At 47.7% G+C, this 16,576-nt stretch overlaps 1 protein-coding gene across 8 annotated transcripts in view; it reads right to left on the bottom strand.

Moving 5' to 3' along the window:
- Nucleotides 1-16,576, bottom strand: part of KSR1 (kinase suppressor of ras 1) — a 170,726-nt gene that overhangs the window by 72,672 nt on the left and 81,478 nt on the right. For 5 of the 8 annotated variants that reach the window (XM_029611978.1, XM_029611982.1, XM_029611983.1 and 2 more), the window contains exon 2: nucleotides 9,654-9,794. In XM_029611978.1, the coding sequence (XP_029467838.1) occupies nucleotides 9,654-9,794 (141 nt within the window). Of the gene's footprint in view, nucleotides 1-106; nucleotides 376-9,653; nucleotides 9,795-10,790; nucleotides 10,915-16,576 lie in introns of those variants that run through there. The other 3 variants (XM_029611987.1, XM_029611986.1, XM_029611984.1) reach the window with 3 other exon arrangements.

Genomic DNA, 16,576 nt, shown 5'->3' with positions numbered 1-16,576 from the left:
CAGTGGGGACATCTAATAGGAATGGACTAGAAGACCTGAGAGTGTGGATTAAATACAAAATAAATAGAAAAGCTAGAACAAATAAAAAAAAAAAAAAAATCCATACCTGTGTGTCATCCACACAGTGAAGTGCCCTCACCCGCTGAAGCTTCACTGGCTCATTCTTCTCCATCTTAACGGGAGCTTTAGCCGTCGCCCAGCACCGCATTATATTTCATTAATCTCCCCCAAGGAACTAAAGGATTTCAGATGCGATCATTATCTTCTGTGCTAAACACAGGGTTTCGGAGCAGACTAGCCACCGAGCGCCAAGAGCACAGACTGCTCTGTCGAGGATCGCAGCGGAGGAGTTGCCCGTACAAAAATAGGCTCAGAGCTGGACAAGCTGGCACACATGTTCGGATTAGACGTGGGGATCCTTTACTGACACGAGGGCTGCTCTATGCGTCTGCACTTTAATCGGCATGCAATGCCCAACAGACAGAAGTAAAAACAGATCAGTTTCTAAATACAAGTGTACAGAGAGCAACAACAGAAATCGCTTTGCAAGTGATAAATGGGAGCCAATAGCACTCACTGCCTTCTCCCCGGAGGCAAATAAAACGAAAGTTTAAAAAAAAAAAACCCCAAAACTGATAGCAGCCTCCATTCTCCCTCTGTCAAGCGTGCCACCTGCATGAACAGCTTAAAAATATTTCCTGAAAAAAAAAATGGAAACCTAATAGCAATGTATATGGTAAAAATATTGCAATCCTATACTGTATGACTGATCACAGCCACTAGGCTCATCCATCCAATTATCTAGTGCAATCCAGCCCCCCCCCCCCCCCAAGAACCTCTACCACCGGCTGGCCTGGTGGCTCAGTGACAGCGCTGCACGCTGTCACGCGGAGGGACCGGAGTTTGACCCCTGGCTCAGCTCTTCTACTGCTGTGGAGGCAGCGTTCACCGCTCCTGGGAGGAGTCAGGGCATTGCACAATGGCGACATCTAATGGCCAATGACTGCAGTGCTCTGGAAAGCGTTCTGGTGCATGGTCCCTGGCCGAGGACCCTCGCTGCAATTACTGAACTAAAGTTGGGAGGGGATATAAAATAGGGGAGGGGGGAGGAGGTTAAATCCCTGGGTGGCTGTGAATGAAGGCTCATGGCACCCAAAGCCCAGCCCTGGATCTGACTGACCTGGAAAGCCAAGGGAGCAGGAGAAAACCACATCATCCAAAAAAAAAAAAAACCAATCCAGGGTAGTAGTGGGTCTAGTCCAATTATCCTAGCTGTTAGATGAAAATGTAAGTGAAATCCCTAATGAACACTGCTTGTGGATAGCCTGATGAAACAGACCTGCTGAGGCTTCTGGAGTACTGGGTTTGCGAGCACTAGGGTACATCGATGCACAAGAACTGGGCCAGTTAGCTCAGACAAGAGGAGAATTAGAAATTGCAAAAAGAAATGGAAACACACATGCAAAACCTCTTCTGAGTAACAGTCTAACATACAATTATTGCTCAGCAGGTTTCGGAAAATAGTGTGCGTTAATAGCAAATAGCACGGAAAACAAGAAAATATCCCGAGTCCCACCTCCCCTGGAGGAGACCAAAGTTCACCCAAAAAGGTATAATTAGTGAAAAAGCCTCCATTCCCATGTCCCCCCTGAACCCCCAATCTCTTTGTTGTCTAAAAATAGCGCGCCCCCCCCCCTCCAGCTGCCTGCCCCCATATCACCCACCCTAGCCCACCTTTCTGACCCTCCCAGACTTACTAAAATCATCCTGGTGATCTCATGGGGGCCCAGGAGCTACCTCTCTGCTCCTGAACCCAGCAGCCAGCATCTGCAAAAATGGTGCCGGCCATTTGCCCCATCATAGGACAAGGGCTACCACTGCTATTGGGTAGCCCCTATCATGTGATGGGGGCAAAGATGTGGCACCATTTTTGAAAATGGCAGCCACCAAGTCTTGGAGCAGAGGGGTTGCTCATGGGCCCCCCACTAGACCACCTGGATGATTTTGGTAAATCTGGGGGGGTTGGAGGGTGGGACATGGGAATGGGGATTTTTTTGCCCATCCCTAATAATAAAGTACAGTTCCATTGTATTATTCCAAAGTACTGTGGTAAGACATGGGAGGGGGGTCTGGATACCAGATTAAGGATGGGAACTTGTAAGAGTCAAAGAGGGAGATGACAACATCTGGAATTCCCTACCAGCAGTGGTGTTCGCCAATGCTGTAACAGAATTTGGGCAGGCCTGGGACAGGGCAGTGTTGCGTCCGTCAGTCTTCGATGGCTTCGCCCCACTTGTTGCACCCCTATCTCGGCTCCTCCCGCTTACCTGGGCAAAATGGCTACCGCAGCATCATCAAGCCGACTACTCTGGCATCCCCGGAATGGCTACGGTACAGCTGTACGCCACTGCTCCTCCCAGGTACCTGCAAGGGTGCACGCGCAACCCACGTCTATGTACGCCCAGTGGCGAAGAACCTCGAGGGCGTTTCCTCATCTGACGTCACGCCAATCCGGGTATATCTACTTCTCAAGATTGCTAGCTCATTGAGTTGGCAAAGGCTCGAATAGACTCGAGCTGTTCCTGTCACCGCTACTCTGCCGCTTCCCTGCTACCTGCAGGAAGCTTTCCTTTTGCCCTTCGGGGTTTGCTACTAACTTGGGTACCTGCTCCTCGGGGCCCTCTGTTCTATTTTCAGGTGCCATTCAGGGTCCAGGTACTCGCTCCTCGAGGGCCTGCTCTTCCTGCCTCAGTGCCTGTACCTACTACAACTATCTGGTGGAATCGCATCCTTAACAGCTAACACCGAGTGAGTAAAATCTTTAATCTGTCACCTGTCTCATCCACAGTACCTGCTGCGGAACCTCCTGACGTCATCTAGGAGAGAAGGGCTCCCTCTGCCGAGGTCCCTGAGATTACAACTCACCATTGCCACCTGGTAGCTACTTCAAGCTGTATAAATAAAGAAATATTCCAGTGTTTTGTATATAAGAGTCTAGCCCAGTGCTGTGGCTCCTCACGGGGCTCCTCCCCACAGCACCCAAGGATCCACTAAAACACACGTAACAACAACAGGCAGTAGTGGGAACAGGATTGAGAGATTGGGTAACAGACATACGGGGAGCAGCTGGCATTGGTTTAATTGCGGGAATTTTATTGTTGCATTTGTGCCTGCTTTCACCCTCGCTCCACCCTCTCTACTTGTGTGGCGACTCCCTCCGTGCCTGATGGACGGCTTGATGCCGCGACATCTCCATGCCGCTTCTCCCCGGCGTCCCCGGGCCAGCTCGACGCTGCGGATCTGCCATATTCCTGATGACGTATGGCACGCGCATGCTCCGAAGTATGTACCAACAAGGGCGCGAACCTCAGGGGCGTCCCCCTGTACTGATGTCATCCACTTCCAACATAAAAGATCTTTACTTTTGCTAACAGATAGAGTTAGCAAGGACTCCGATTGGACTAGCTTCGGCTGTCCAAGATTACTTTGCACCCAAAGGATTGCTTGCGGAATTTCAATCGGACCCGCTTCACTCTTGCAACATTGCCTCTGCGGACCTACCAGGGTTACCTGCTCCTCGGGGGCCTCATTCTCTTTCTCTATTTCAGACTACAGATAGGAACTGGTACTCGCTCCTCGAGGGCCTATGTTCCTAAACCCTCTGAAGACTTGCCTTTGCCTGGAAGCGATCGCAAGAGACGGACATTGTGAGTTATTATTTCAGACTACAGATAGGAACCGGTACTCGCTCCTCGAGGGCCTATGTTCCTGAATACTCTGAAGATTCTCCTTGTCCATAAGCTATTGCATGTACAGACATTTGTGAGTTACTATTTCAGAAGGTATATAGGAACCGGCACTCGCTCCTCGAGAGCCTATGTTCCTGAACACTCTGACGATTCTCTATTGACTAGAAGCTATTCCAGATACAGATTATTGTGAGTTACCACTGCTCTCTCAGAGCTTTCCCTGGAGCCAGGTACTCGCTCCTCGAGGGCCTAACCCTTTCCAGCTACTGAGCCATCTTAAGACCTTATGTGAGTTATCATCTAGTACTGGCTATGTATATCTGCATACCCTGTCTATTCACTATCTACAGTCTCTTTGCAGCTCAGCAACCTTGGAATCGCAGTTCCAGTATCTGAGGGACTTCAGCCCTGCCGGGCATACCAGCTCACTACTGCCACCTCTGGTGATTATACTACCTTTCTAATAAAAGATCTATCTGTCTGTCTCCATACTCCAGCCTAGCCGGTGGTCCCTCTCGGGACTCCCTCCTGGGGGCGCTGTCATCTGCCATCGGCCCAAGGATTCACCTATCTACTTTCTGTCCAGCTGAGCACCATCTCCAATACTCCGCTGGTACAGATTGCCAACTCTACAGTCTAAATCATAACATATTGCCATTCCTTAGCAGACCCATAGGAGGCAGTACACTACAGATTGCTACTCCTCCCATTTGGGGAGGGGATTCTATTAGACTGCTATTCTCATCTGCTAGCTCCTCCCATCCGCATAGCAGATCCCACAACAGATTGCTAACTCCTCCTTCTGCAGGAGCCACAGCACAACAGATTGCTAACTCCTCCTTTCCAAAGGAGCCGAAACTAACATTTATATGCTTAGAGAAGACGAAAACAGGACAGACTGGAGGGGTTAGTTGGTCTTCATCTGCCGTCATTTCCTATGTTACTATATTAAGCAATAGAGGTCTGAATTTTCTCTCTCAGGAAGTCACTTCTGGCAGTCTGCGGCATTTCAAATAACCACCTATTCCTGGTAGCCTCAGTGTCCAGCTCAAGCAGTCTGTTCCCTGGTGAAATTCTGGGGGTAAAAGGGCCATACAGAGGGTTTCCCCTGCTGCAGTCTGAGTAATACCTGGGGTCAAATTTTCAAATGTTTTAACCAGCTAACTTTGGGTGTTAGCCGATTAAATCCTGCCACTTAAAAATGGCTTCTCCCTAACCAGCTAAATTTAACTCCCTAAAAATGCAAAGCACAGGAACTTAGCAGGTTAAAACACGAGTGGCCCTGGGGAGGGTTTGTGATTTCAGCTGGTTAGAACTGGGGCAACTGAATTACAAGTTTAAATGTAACAGGTCAAATTTTGGCTACCTACATTTAGGAGAATTCTCAACTGAAAACCTAGCTGGTTAGGTGAGTCTGAATGCCTGCCGGTTAAAATTAACTGCTTATCTTTGCCGCTCAGCAGCTTTCTGAAAATTGACTTCCAATTAATTTAAAAAAAAAAATCTGAAATGCTTATAGTTTCAGGTCTCTGAAAATATGGGGTGTGCCCATATGAAAAAAAAAAAAAATTATACCTCAACGCATTCCTACAGAGTAACAGGTTTTCACAAAACACAGGTACAGCCTCAGGTCTCTGGTATCTGCCTGGTCTGTAGAAATTTTAGCCCTGGGGGAATTCTGCACTGCTGCGGAGCACAGAATTTGTGCCCTGCACAGCAATTCTGTTTTCTGCGCAGAATTTGGCAGGCCCCACGTGCTGCAAGCAAAGCCTGTCCTGCTCGCAGCAAAGATGAAGCAGGCCCCGGCGACAGACCTGGCCCCGGGGTGCCACGAGCAGAGGCCGTCCTGCTCACGGCAAAGATGGAGCAGGCCCTGGTGATAGTGAGTCTGTATGTGTAAGACTACGAGCCTAGGGGGTGAGAGAGAGAGCATGTGTGAGGGTGCATGGGCGTGGGTGCAGAGAGAGAGGAGTATGCGTGTGAGAGACTGGGATCTAGTGTGTGTGAAAAAGGGATTGTGTGTATGTAAGGGTGCTTGTTTGTGAGAGAGGGAGTCTGTGTGAGAGTGTGTGTGTAAGAAAGAGCCAGTGTGCAGGGGGGAGGGGTGTATGAGAGAAAAAGGGAGTGTGTGTGTGTGTGTGAGAGAGAGAGCGAACTTGTGTGAGGGGCAGTACTGAGAGAGGGGTCAAACTCTGGGAGTGGAGATAGAGTGGAAGGGTTGAACCTAGAGGTGGAGGGGAGATATCCTGGCAGGTGGAGGAGTTGGGGCATGAGAGGGCAAAGTGAAAGGAGACTGGTCAGGGGAGTAGGGAGAGAGGATGGAAAAGATACTCTTACAGTGAACTTCTGCTCAAAATATTTACAACTCTGCATCTTTAAGTAATAACTTTTTTTCTGTGTTACATTTTCAATTAATTACTTAAAAACTGTCATTTATATTGTGTTATTTTGACCAATATAAAGTATGCAGAATTTTAAGTTTGTGTGTGCATCATTTTAATTTTTTTTCCAGCAGAATTCCCCCAGGAGTAACCAATGGATAAAAACAGAGCATCTAGCCTGCTGTTTAGCCTTTAAGAAACTTCTGTCTCAAGACTTTTGACATGGTGAAAGAGACTGGGGGTCAAGCTGAACCGAATGGGAACAGCTCCAATCCATAGGGGGCAAAGAGTCTGTCCCAGACTCCCTAATGCATCCATGAAAGTATTATGCCCACTCGTTTCCAATGAGAAATCATGCCATGCATCGCACAAAAACTGAGATACAGGAACCTTCCGTTCACAAACAGCAAAATAATCCTTACCAAAACTTCCTAAGCAAAAGCATTTATCAAAAAGCACAAACACACTTCAGTCTCCCCCCTCAGAATAAGCCACCCTGTGACCATATGCGCCAATCTAAATACACCCCTTAATTCTACTTAAACCTTGTTAAAGCCGATCATCTGCGTTTGTACATAAACCCAGTGAAAAGGAGAAATATTTAAGCTCCGGAAAGAGATCATACAGACAGTGAACAATAAAAATTATTCCGGACAAGGATCTGATAGAAGGGCACGTAAAGTTGTGCAGGTCTTGTCGCCATAACGCTAATGCCCTGAGAGAAAGACACTGAACCACACACTTTGTGAAACTCGGACCCAGCTAGTAACGCACCAAGCTAACATTAACATCACTTCCACTCCCAAAACGAACAGTTTTTAACCACAAAGAGCTGCATGGAGCATCAGCGGGGAAACCTATAGCCTCGGCGGAATAAAAGGGGACTGACCCTGTGAAGTCTTTAATGCTGCACACCACCACTCGCTGTTTCCACCTCCTCTAAACACCAGATTAGCTCAATACCACAGTTTCCACTCAAGAAGAGCTCAACGGCAAACTGCATTTGATTAAAAAAAGAATGATCATGGTGCAACCTGTCTAATCCATAAAAAGGTACTAAGGACGCTCTCTTATTAAAAACTTGATGGAAGTTGGCACTATGGGCAGATTTTGGACATGCTTGGGACAGGTGTGGAGGGCAGTGGTGGGACGGGGGCTTGAGAGGTCAGGTGGAAGACATGGAGACGGGAACTATGTTGGTTTGCGTTGGGGAATTTTATGCTCACCTGCCCAGGGTGGTAGAAAACCAAAGGAAGAATCTCAGTTGGACAGAGTGGCAGGGTCAGTTGGGTCTTTATCTGTCATCATTTACTTCTCTACTGTAAAATTTGTATCTGATGTGATGTGCTATCAGTTTTTTATCCTCAGACCCTTGCCAGCTGTGTTCAACTGAAAAACAAATCTACTTACATAAAATAACTTAACCCGGTACCCCCCTCCCCCTTTCACACAGCAGCCATTTTTAATCTCTTTTCCAATAAATATTTCTTGGCCCAGTCAATCTGCATTTATCGTTGCCTCTCTCTTAAGACTAATGCCATGCCTGTCCCACACACAAAATCTCCGTTTCCTGTACTAGATGTAGCCTGCCACTGGTAACATTTTAAGATGTATTTAGAAAATAAAACCAGTTTCCGCCTTGCAAGAAATACAAAATAGTGCAAATATGCCTTAAAAACCTTCATTGAATTCTGCACATCCTTTCTGTAGATGAACCACCCTCAGAATCGTCTGAAAGAAGCTGCAAAAAAAACCCCCACAACAGGCTTGCTCTGAGCTTTAATGTTTCCTGTCCATGTAGGCTTCGAAACAGGAAGAGGCGTAGCAAAAACCAAAAAAAAATAATAATAAATGAAAGTGGAAACATTAAAGGCAAATAGAGGTTGAATATTTTACAGCCAAAGAGGGGGCACAGAGCAGCAATGGATACAAATTCATGGCTCCACAGCTGTTCCCAGCAATGGTCTTTTGTCCATTTCTATCAAGGATCATTTATGAATGCTTAACCTGTTCTAACCCCCCCGGCAGGGGGGGGCTGAAATTGTGCAGCCGGCTGCATGGCGGCGGTGCGTTTTCGCCTGCCGTGGTTCACTTTCACACCCACAGCGCCACAGTGAAAGGCGTGGTTATTTCCCACGGTGCTGCCGGCGATGATACGGAAAACATTATCGCCGTCAGCGCTGCCGGGCCATAACCACGTCCAAACCCCGCCCGCACTCCTCCCCTTCCCCTCATTTGAATAATACTGCCGCGATGCGGCCATTAGCACATGCGGTAGGGCGTTATCGCACACAATAAGGCCCTAACGCACGTGATAAGGCCACATCGCATTTTGATAAATGACCCTGTGGATTAGGGCGTGGATTAATGCATCTCCCAGAAAGAAAATCACAAAACCACTCTGAAGTATTCCCTGCAAGGGGATGTGACGTAAATTGACAGTCACATGGAATTTTATTTAAAATGCGGGAGGTGGTGTTTCGTTTGGCCAATCATCCCTCGCAGCATGGATGCTGCTAGCTCCTCTTCCCCCAGCGTGCTGGGCCATAGTCTAGGCATGCGCGCCCCACGGTGGGAAAGCATCACTGGGGCGCCTCCTGATGACATCATGCAGCTGTGTTTTTAAACCCAACCATGGCTCCTGCATGGCACATCAGCAACAGGTCTCCTGCCCTGTGAGGTGCATGTTGTTTACGTTCCTGCCTTGCCTCTTCAGCCTGCCCTGCCTCATCAATTCTCCTGCCTTCTCCTTGGACTGACTTCTGGACTGAGCCTTGCCTAGACCTTGGCTACTCTTTCTCGCCGCCTGCCATTGACCCTTGCCTGGATCTAGACTACCCTTGCTTGGACCCGGACCTCATTGCTTGCTGCCTGCCCTAGCCTGGCGCTGGACCCTCTCTCTCTCTCCTTAGCCTGCAGGACTCTCGCCTAAGCCCAGCTGGCCCTCCGGAACCCAAGGGCTCAACCCGGGGTTCACTCCCTAAGCTACGCCAACCACACCACAGCACTAAAGGTTCCCCTTCCTTACAGGAGAAGGGCATTGTCTAGATCAGGGCTTCCCAATCTTGTCCGGTTTTGAATATATCTACATTTGAATATGCACGAGATCAATTTGCATATACAAATTCTCCAATGCCTGCAAAACTAATCTCATGCATAATCATTGGGATTAACCCGAAAATGTGACTGGCTGTGTAGTCACCAGGACAGAGTTGGGAAGCCCAGGTCTAGTGTAAAGCATGCATAACAATTTACCAATCATATTGGACTACAGGGCAGCTTCAGTAAATGTACTGGAAGGTTGGCAACCGTGGAGGAGAGGGAATCTTACCCCCGCCCCTCCGAGCACATGGTTAGTAGATCTGTCCATAAATCCAAGCCCAATGATAAGCAGATTAGGGGCAGTGACGTTACAGAGGGGAGTTTTGTTTGTTTGGCTGGATTTTTTTTTTTTTGACAGAGAGACTTCTCACCAGAAAGAACTTTCTCCAAGATCTTCTAAAAGTAAAACTGATAAGCCTACCTGTATGACCTCTTTTCTTATGCCCAGCGTGTACAGCCAGTCGCTGACCCTTGGGTAGGTGTTCAGTGCCGCCGTCCTCTCCTTCTCAGGCACGTGGAGTTTGCACTGGAGCTGTTTGCTAATGTACTTCACCAGCTTTGCCTGTGGGAGTCAAAAGAGCTGTCAGTCAGATCCCAATCCAAACCTTCCTGTCTGCTTTGTCATAGATCCAGAGTCACTGCAGCCGTGAGAAAGCCGCCACAGAGAGACAGACTTCAGTTATTTCGTCACTGAACTATTACTTAATGGGAGAACAAATGCAGCCGTTACCGGCAGGCTGTGCTAGGTACGCACACGTCTGGTTTTGTTGCACTGCCTCTCTCGGTTAATAGGAGAAAGCAATTTCCAGGAACTGGCGCACTTCTACTCACTCCCTCCTATCCCTAAAGCCAGGAATGCACTCAGCCCTGACACAGGGGGAAGCAGCGTTCTGCAAGGGCCTCAGTGCTTTCACAGGGCTCCAGCGCTGTATAAAACACACAAAATGTTTCTATATGCAGGTCAACCCCTCAAACTCCCTCTCCTTTCAGTAGGCTGTTTCTCCTTCTTGTACACAGATCCCGACTGAAATGATTACAAAGAAAATCTACTTTGCAGATTCACACGTTACATATACATTTTTTGTAGACCTAGCCCATCAGTTCTTGCATTTATAAATCAGGCTTATTCTTGATAATCCCCGGCAAATAAAAAACATTTTCTCCTGGATGACCATGCCGCAGAATGGAGGAAAAGTATTCTGGAAAAGATAGAAAACTTTGACAAAATGTTATATTTCCAGGGGAACACACTTCTTGCAAGGGATCTGGCAGCAGAAGGGCAGACAGCTTTTTCTTGGTTTGATTATGCAAATTGTAATTGCATAAAAAAAGAAAAAAAAAAAAAAAAGAACAGCACCGTGATGGGGAGGGGAAAGCAGAAAAATCAGCTCCTGCAGGACTTTAAAGCAGCAAGACTCACAAATCATACAGAGAAGAAAAAGGCAAACGTGCATTAGGATGAAAATCAACACAGCCCGAGGTCCGCCTGGGTTAAGGCGCTATAGCAGCCCCCAGCAAGTCGTAATACGGTATTGATGGCATCTCCCGTAGCACTCACATTTTTTACTGCTAAATCATGATTTCACTTTGCGCTCCCCAGCAGATCCTCCGAGTTCCTGGGCACAGCTGTGTTCGGAGCACGGTTACATATTAATTTGCATGGGGTCGGGGGTGCACAGAACATGGCTGCCTTCATGCAGCCTCTCATGTGCGACGCCACCTGTCATGCCAGAGCGACTGCAAACTTAACCGGCAGTTTTGCGATTCTCTTGCTGGCCTGGCTCTTTACAAGAGGTTTCATCTTCTTTGGCTTTTTTATTTATTTATTTATTTATTTATTTATTTTTACGGGCACACCCAGCAGTTACCTCTTGCTCCTTTGGGCTTCTGGTTCCACTGGAAGCAGGGCTGCTGGGGTCCATTTGCAGCCATCGATCTGGCCCAGCCCGAGAGACAGAATTCCTTAGATCTCAGAAGCCTAACAGGATTGAGACGGTCGGGACCGTACTCGGGCCGTGGTTCTTGTAGGAAATAGTGCTGGTGACTGGATGAGGGAGGTCCAGTGGCGTAGCCACGGGTGGGCAGGTGCCCACCCAACTTAGACCCAGGCCCACCCAACTGGCACCGGAACTGCAAGGCTGTCGCGGGATCCCATCCCCGCGACAGCGAACAAGAGAACCCACGCCTCGCGCGCCATCACTGCACACATGGGGAAGCGCTGCTGCGGCCGTATGGCCCACCGGTCTTCCTGTTGGGGGGGGGGGGGGGAGCGGAAGCGCCGCGCGCAGCTTCCGCTTCCTCCCCCAATGCAGGAAGATCAGCTGCCTCTCCTGCTGCCACCCGTTCTCCTGCTATCTTCGGGCGTCGGGCCGATCTTCCTGCTTGGGGGGAGGGAGGAAGCGGACGTTGTGCGCTGTGCTTCCGCTCCCCTCCCCCCCGACAGGAAGTTCGGCGGGCAGTACGGCCCGACGCCCGAAGATAGCAGGAGAACGGGTGACAGCAGGAGAGGCAGCTGATCTTCCTGCTTTGGGGGGAGGAAGCGGAAGCTGTGCACGTGCTTGAATGTGTATGTGTGGATGAGAATGGGAGTGTGTGTGGGTGAAAACTGGAGCCTGGGTGTGTATGTGGGTGAGAATGGAAGCTTGAATATGTGGGTGAATGGGAGCTTGAATGTGTGTATGTGTAGGTGAGAATGGGAGCCTGGGTTTGTGGGTGGGTGAGAATGGGAGCTTGAATGTGTGTATATATGGGTGAGAATGAGAGCCTGGGTTTGTGTGGGTGGGTGAGAATGTAAGCTTGAATATGTGGATAAGAATGGGTGCTTGAATGTGTGTATTAGGGATGTGAATCGTGTCCTCGATCGTCTTAACGATCGATTTCGGCTGGGAGGGGGAGGGAATCGTATTGTTGCCGTTTGGGGGGGTAAAATATCGTGAAAAATCGTTAAATCGTTAAAAATCGAAAAATCGGCACATTAAAACCCCCTAAAACCCACCCCCGACCCTTTAAATTAAATCCCCCACCCTCCCGAACCCCCCCCCCAAATAACTTAAATAACCTGCGGGTCCAGCGGCGGTCCGGAACGGGTTCCTGCTCCTGAATCTTGTCGTCTTCAGCTGGCGCCATTTTCCAAAATGGCGCCGAAAAATGGCGGCGGCCATAGACGAAAAAGATTGGACGGCAGGAGGTCCTTCCGGACCCCCGCTGGACTTTTGGCAAGTCTCGTGGGGGTCAGGAGGCCCCCCACAAGCTGGCCAAAAGTTCCTGGAGGTCCAGCGGGGGTCAGGGAGCGATTTCCCGCCGCGAATCGTTTTCGTACGGAAAATGGCGCCGGCAGGAGATCGACTGCAGGAGGTCGTTCAGCGAGGCGCCGGAACCCTCGCTGAACGACCTCCTGCAGTCGATCTCCTGCCGGCGCCATTTTCCGTACGAAAACGATTCGCGGCGGGAAATCGCTCCCTGACCCCCGCTGGACCTCCAGGAACTTTTGGCCAGCTTGTGGGGGGCCTCCTGACCCCCACGAGACTTGCCAAAAGTCCAGCGGGGGTCCGGAAGGACCTCCTGCCGTCCAATCTTTTTCGTCTATGGCCGCCGCCATTTTTCGGCGCCATTTTGGAAAATGGCGCCGGCTGAAGACGACAAGATTCAGGAGCAGGAGCCCGTTCCGGACCGCTGCCGTTCCGGACCGCCGCTGGACCCGCAGGTTATTTAAGTTATTGGGGGGGGGGGTTCGGGAGGGTGGGGGATTTAATTTAAAGGGTCGGGGGTGGGTTTTAGGGGGTTTTAGTGTGCCGGCTCACGATTCTAACGATTTATAACGATAAATCGTTAGAATCTGTATTGTATTGTGTTCCATAACGGTTTAAGACGATATTAAAATTATCGGACGATAATTTTAATCGTCCTAAAACGATTCACATCCCTAGTGTGTATGTGTGGGTAAGAATAGGACCTTAAATGTGTATATGTATGGATGAGAATGGGAGCTTGAATATGTGTGGGTGAGACTGGGAGCATGGGTTTGTGGGTGAGAATGGGAGTCTGGGTTTATGTGTGTGGGTGAGAATGGGTGCCTGGATGTGTGTCTGTGTGTGCATAAGAATATAAGCCTGGGGAGGGGTGAATGTGTGTCTGCAGAGAATGTGAGCTGGGGGGGCGGGGGGAGAGCATATGAGAGTGAGAGCTTGAGTGTGTGAGAGGGAGTCTGTGAGAGAAAGCGTGTATGTGTGTGTGTGTGTGTGTGGAAGGGAAGAAGACAGTAATAGAAGAAAGACACTGAAAAGGAATTAGGAAATGAGCTATAAGGGAAAAAATGGGAAAAAGAGACCAGGACCAACTGATTAGAAAAATACAAAGATCAGACAACAAAGGTAAAATATATATCTATATTTTGAGATGTTAGCAATTTAAATATAAGCAACACAACCGCTCTCTCAAAATTTATGGACAGGTAGAAGCCGTGTATAAAATCGTAATAAGAAGGCTAAAGTACCACAAATCACCGTGAATTATGTTTGTATCATTAAGTAAACCTCATACTTAGGCGTAGATGTGAATGCTATGCTGCATAATTTGGCATTATTTATCAGTAAAAAAACAACTAGTAGACCTGCATGCCTACAGCCCACCCATGTTAACCTTGTGCCCACCCAAAAAATCAATTCTGGCTACGCCACTGGGGTGGTCGCTTCTCTTTGAGCCACCAGAGAACAAATATTCTCCCATTGTGAAAGCCGTTAAAAACCATTCTTTTTTTTACAGATTTTAATTTACAGGACTTGATCATTCTAAGTGTTTTAACATGATAGTTTTAATTTATGCTGATTTTTTAGGAATTTATATAACATCCTGTCGATGGTTATTGGTTTTTTTTTCAATGTTTGATGCTCAGTTTGAGTAACACATAATGAGTTTTAGTGCATTTTCCAGAATATGAAATGTTTTAATAAATACCCTCCCCCTCCCGTGTGGTACCTTTGGGAAGAGATGCTAAAGTGAGGTTCCTTTTGTAAAGATATTAAGGATCCCGTCCTGAGGCACTTTTTCAGTGTAGGGGGATACAGATTTCTGGCCTCTAGAAACCAGACCTCAAAAAAACCAATTACAGTGGGCGCCAAAAAAGCCTGGGCCTCTTTTCTGAAAGCATGCGTCCTAAGTGTGTGACAAAAGCACGACTCCATGGCCACATTAATAATGACGAGAATACATTTGTTTCTTGATTAGGTTTTGTTAGCTCTTCCACATTTGTAGAGCACTCTGCCAGAGAGCAGATTAAAAAAAAAAAGTCGATAAATGCACACAGTCAAGAAAAAACACATTCATGTGTTCATCTTCAGTCTGTAGTCTAAAAGGGAAAATGTACATTTTTCTTATCTCCAGTAAGTTCACTTGTGACTCAAACTGAAACCTGTGTTCCCATGCAGTTTATCTGCAACCCATCAGTGCCACAAAACTGTTTCCCCCAATTCACACATAATTTCTTCTGTGTTCTCTCAACTGCGTGTGGGAATGGAAGGGCTGTATAACATAATCTGGGTAAAAACAAATAAGCATGGGTGTAGCTTGCTTATTGCGGCGGTTACTACTCCTACTACCTCTAACTAATCAAGCTAGATATTTCACTTGGATGCAGCTCCTCCACCGCTCTCTACATTAATGGCGGGGGTGGAAGGGAATTAGAACCAAGAGCTAAGAGAAACAGATAAGTATGGGAGAAGAAATGAGGGAAGCTTGCTGGGCAGACTGGATGGGCCATTTGGTCTTCTTCTGCCGTCATTTCTATGTTTCTATGTTTCTATGTAACAGTAGGAAAAAAAAGATGGCAGATTAACATATATACCACGTTATCTTCTCGGCACTCTGAAAATCAATTATCTCCCAACTATAAAGTTATTTACAGCCTAATTTTCAAAGCCATTTACACGCTTAAAACACATTTTATGAGCATAAATGGCTAGTTAGAAAGTTTGTCAGTGTTTGCGAGGAAAAAGTGCGCACGTAACTCAGTTTTGTGTGTAGTTTTGTACACACAGACAAAAGGAGATTTTCGGGGGGTGGTGGCAGAGTTGAAGCAGATTTCGGCATCCTTTTGATTTTAGAAAATGTGTGTGCACACATTGTGCCATGCCAGGAGCAGGTATAACTGTGCGAGGGAGTTTGGGCGAGTACTTTGAGATTTTTAAAAATGAAAAAACATGCACGTATTTTGCTTTGAAAATCTGTAGAAAGTCTGCAGGTAAAACTTAACCCCCCCCCCCCATATGCTTTCCTTCTTTGAAAATGATCCTTCTTACTTGCTTTGGGGGGGCCTCAGCTTTTACATACAGTGATTAGTAATTTTAAACAAAAGGCTTTCAATGGTGGTGGGGGGGGGGGGGGTGTTGAATTTTATGGGCCTTCTCTTTTTTTAAAAAGATGTGGATCGTCAAATGCTAATTTTCCAGAATTCTCCACAATGTTTTTTGCCAGGTCTTCTTACATTTAGATTTCTTAACAGTCAGTGCAGCGGGCCCCAACCTTTGTAGTCTAAAGTCGCAGTAATCCCCAGATTGCAGCCGCATCAAAATCTGGACCTTTCATTAAACTCCGGTGTAGAAGTGACATTTTCCTACTTCAAGATATTTAACAAGGGAGATGCCTCGGACAGCTAGGAAAATGAGGAATCCCGTCTTCCCATGAGAAAATAGCAGAAGGGGGGAGGGCGGGGGGGGGGGGGGGGTCACCTTTGCATTTCAGAACGGATACCACTTTACGCTTGGCTCTAACTTGATATTTGCTAAAAATCGACTACTGCAGTGCACTCCTCTTGGGACTCCCCAGCTCTACCACCAAGCCGCTACAGTTGATACAGAACGCTGCCGCAAGAATCTTGACTAACACCAACCGGGGAGAACACATATCTCCCATCCTACGTAACCTACACTGGCTCCCAGTGAAGTACAGAATCCTCCACAAATCACTCACTTTAATCCACAAAGTCATCTACAATCACTTGCATCTGGACCTCGAATTCCCCCTCAATCTCCACCTCACCAACAGACCGACTAGAGAAATATATAAAGGAACCCTACAGACCCCACCTACAAAAGCCACACGCCTCATCTCAACTAAAGACCGATCCTTTTCAACAGCAGGCCCAACTATCTGGAACGACATCCCAGCTGACCTCAGAATGGAGCCCTGCCTACCAACATTCAAGAAAAAACTTAAGACCTGGCTTTTCCGCCAAGCCTTCTCAGATACCCATGACACACAATAGTCGACAGAACTTCCTTTAGGAGCAATGGATTTCCATTTTACCCCTAAGCCCAGAATAAGAGCCTCCTGACTGCTCTGTTTATTCTA

The sequence above is a fragment of the Rhinatrema bivittatum genome, chromosome 8 (genome assembly GCF_901001135.1).
Source record: "Rhinatrema bivittatum chromosome 8, aRhiBiv1.1, whole genome shotgun sequence".
Taxonomy (NCBI): Eukaryota; Metazoa; Chordata; class Amphibia; order Gymnophiona; family Rhinatrematidae; genus Rhinatrema; species Rhinatrema bivittatum.
This window is presented reverse-complemented; position numbering and strand designations above follow the sequence as displayed.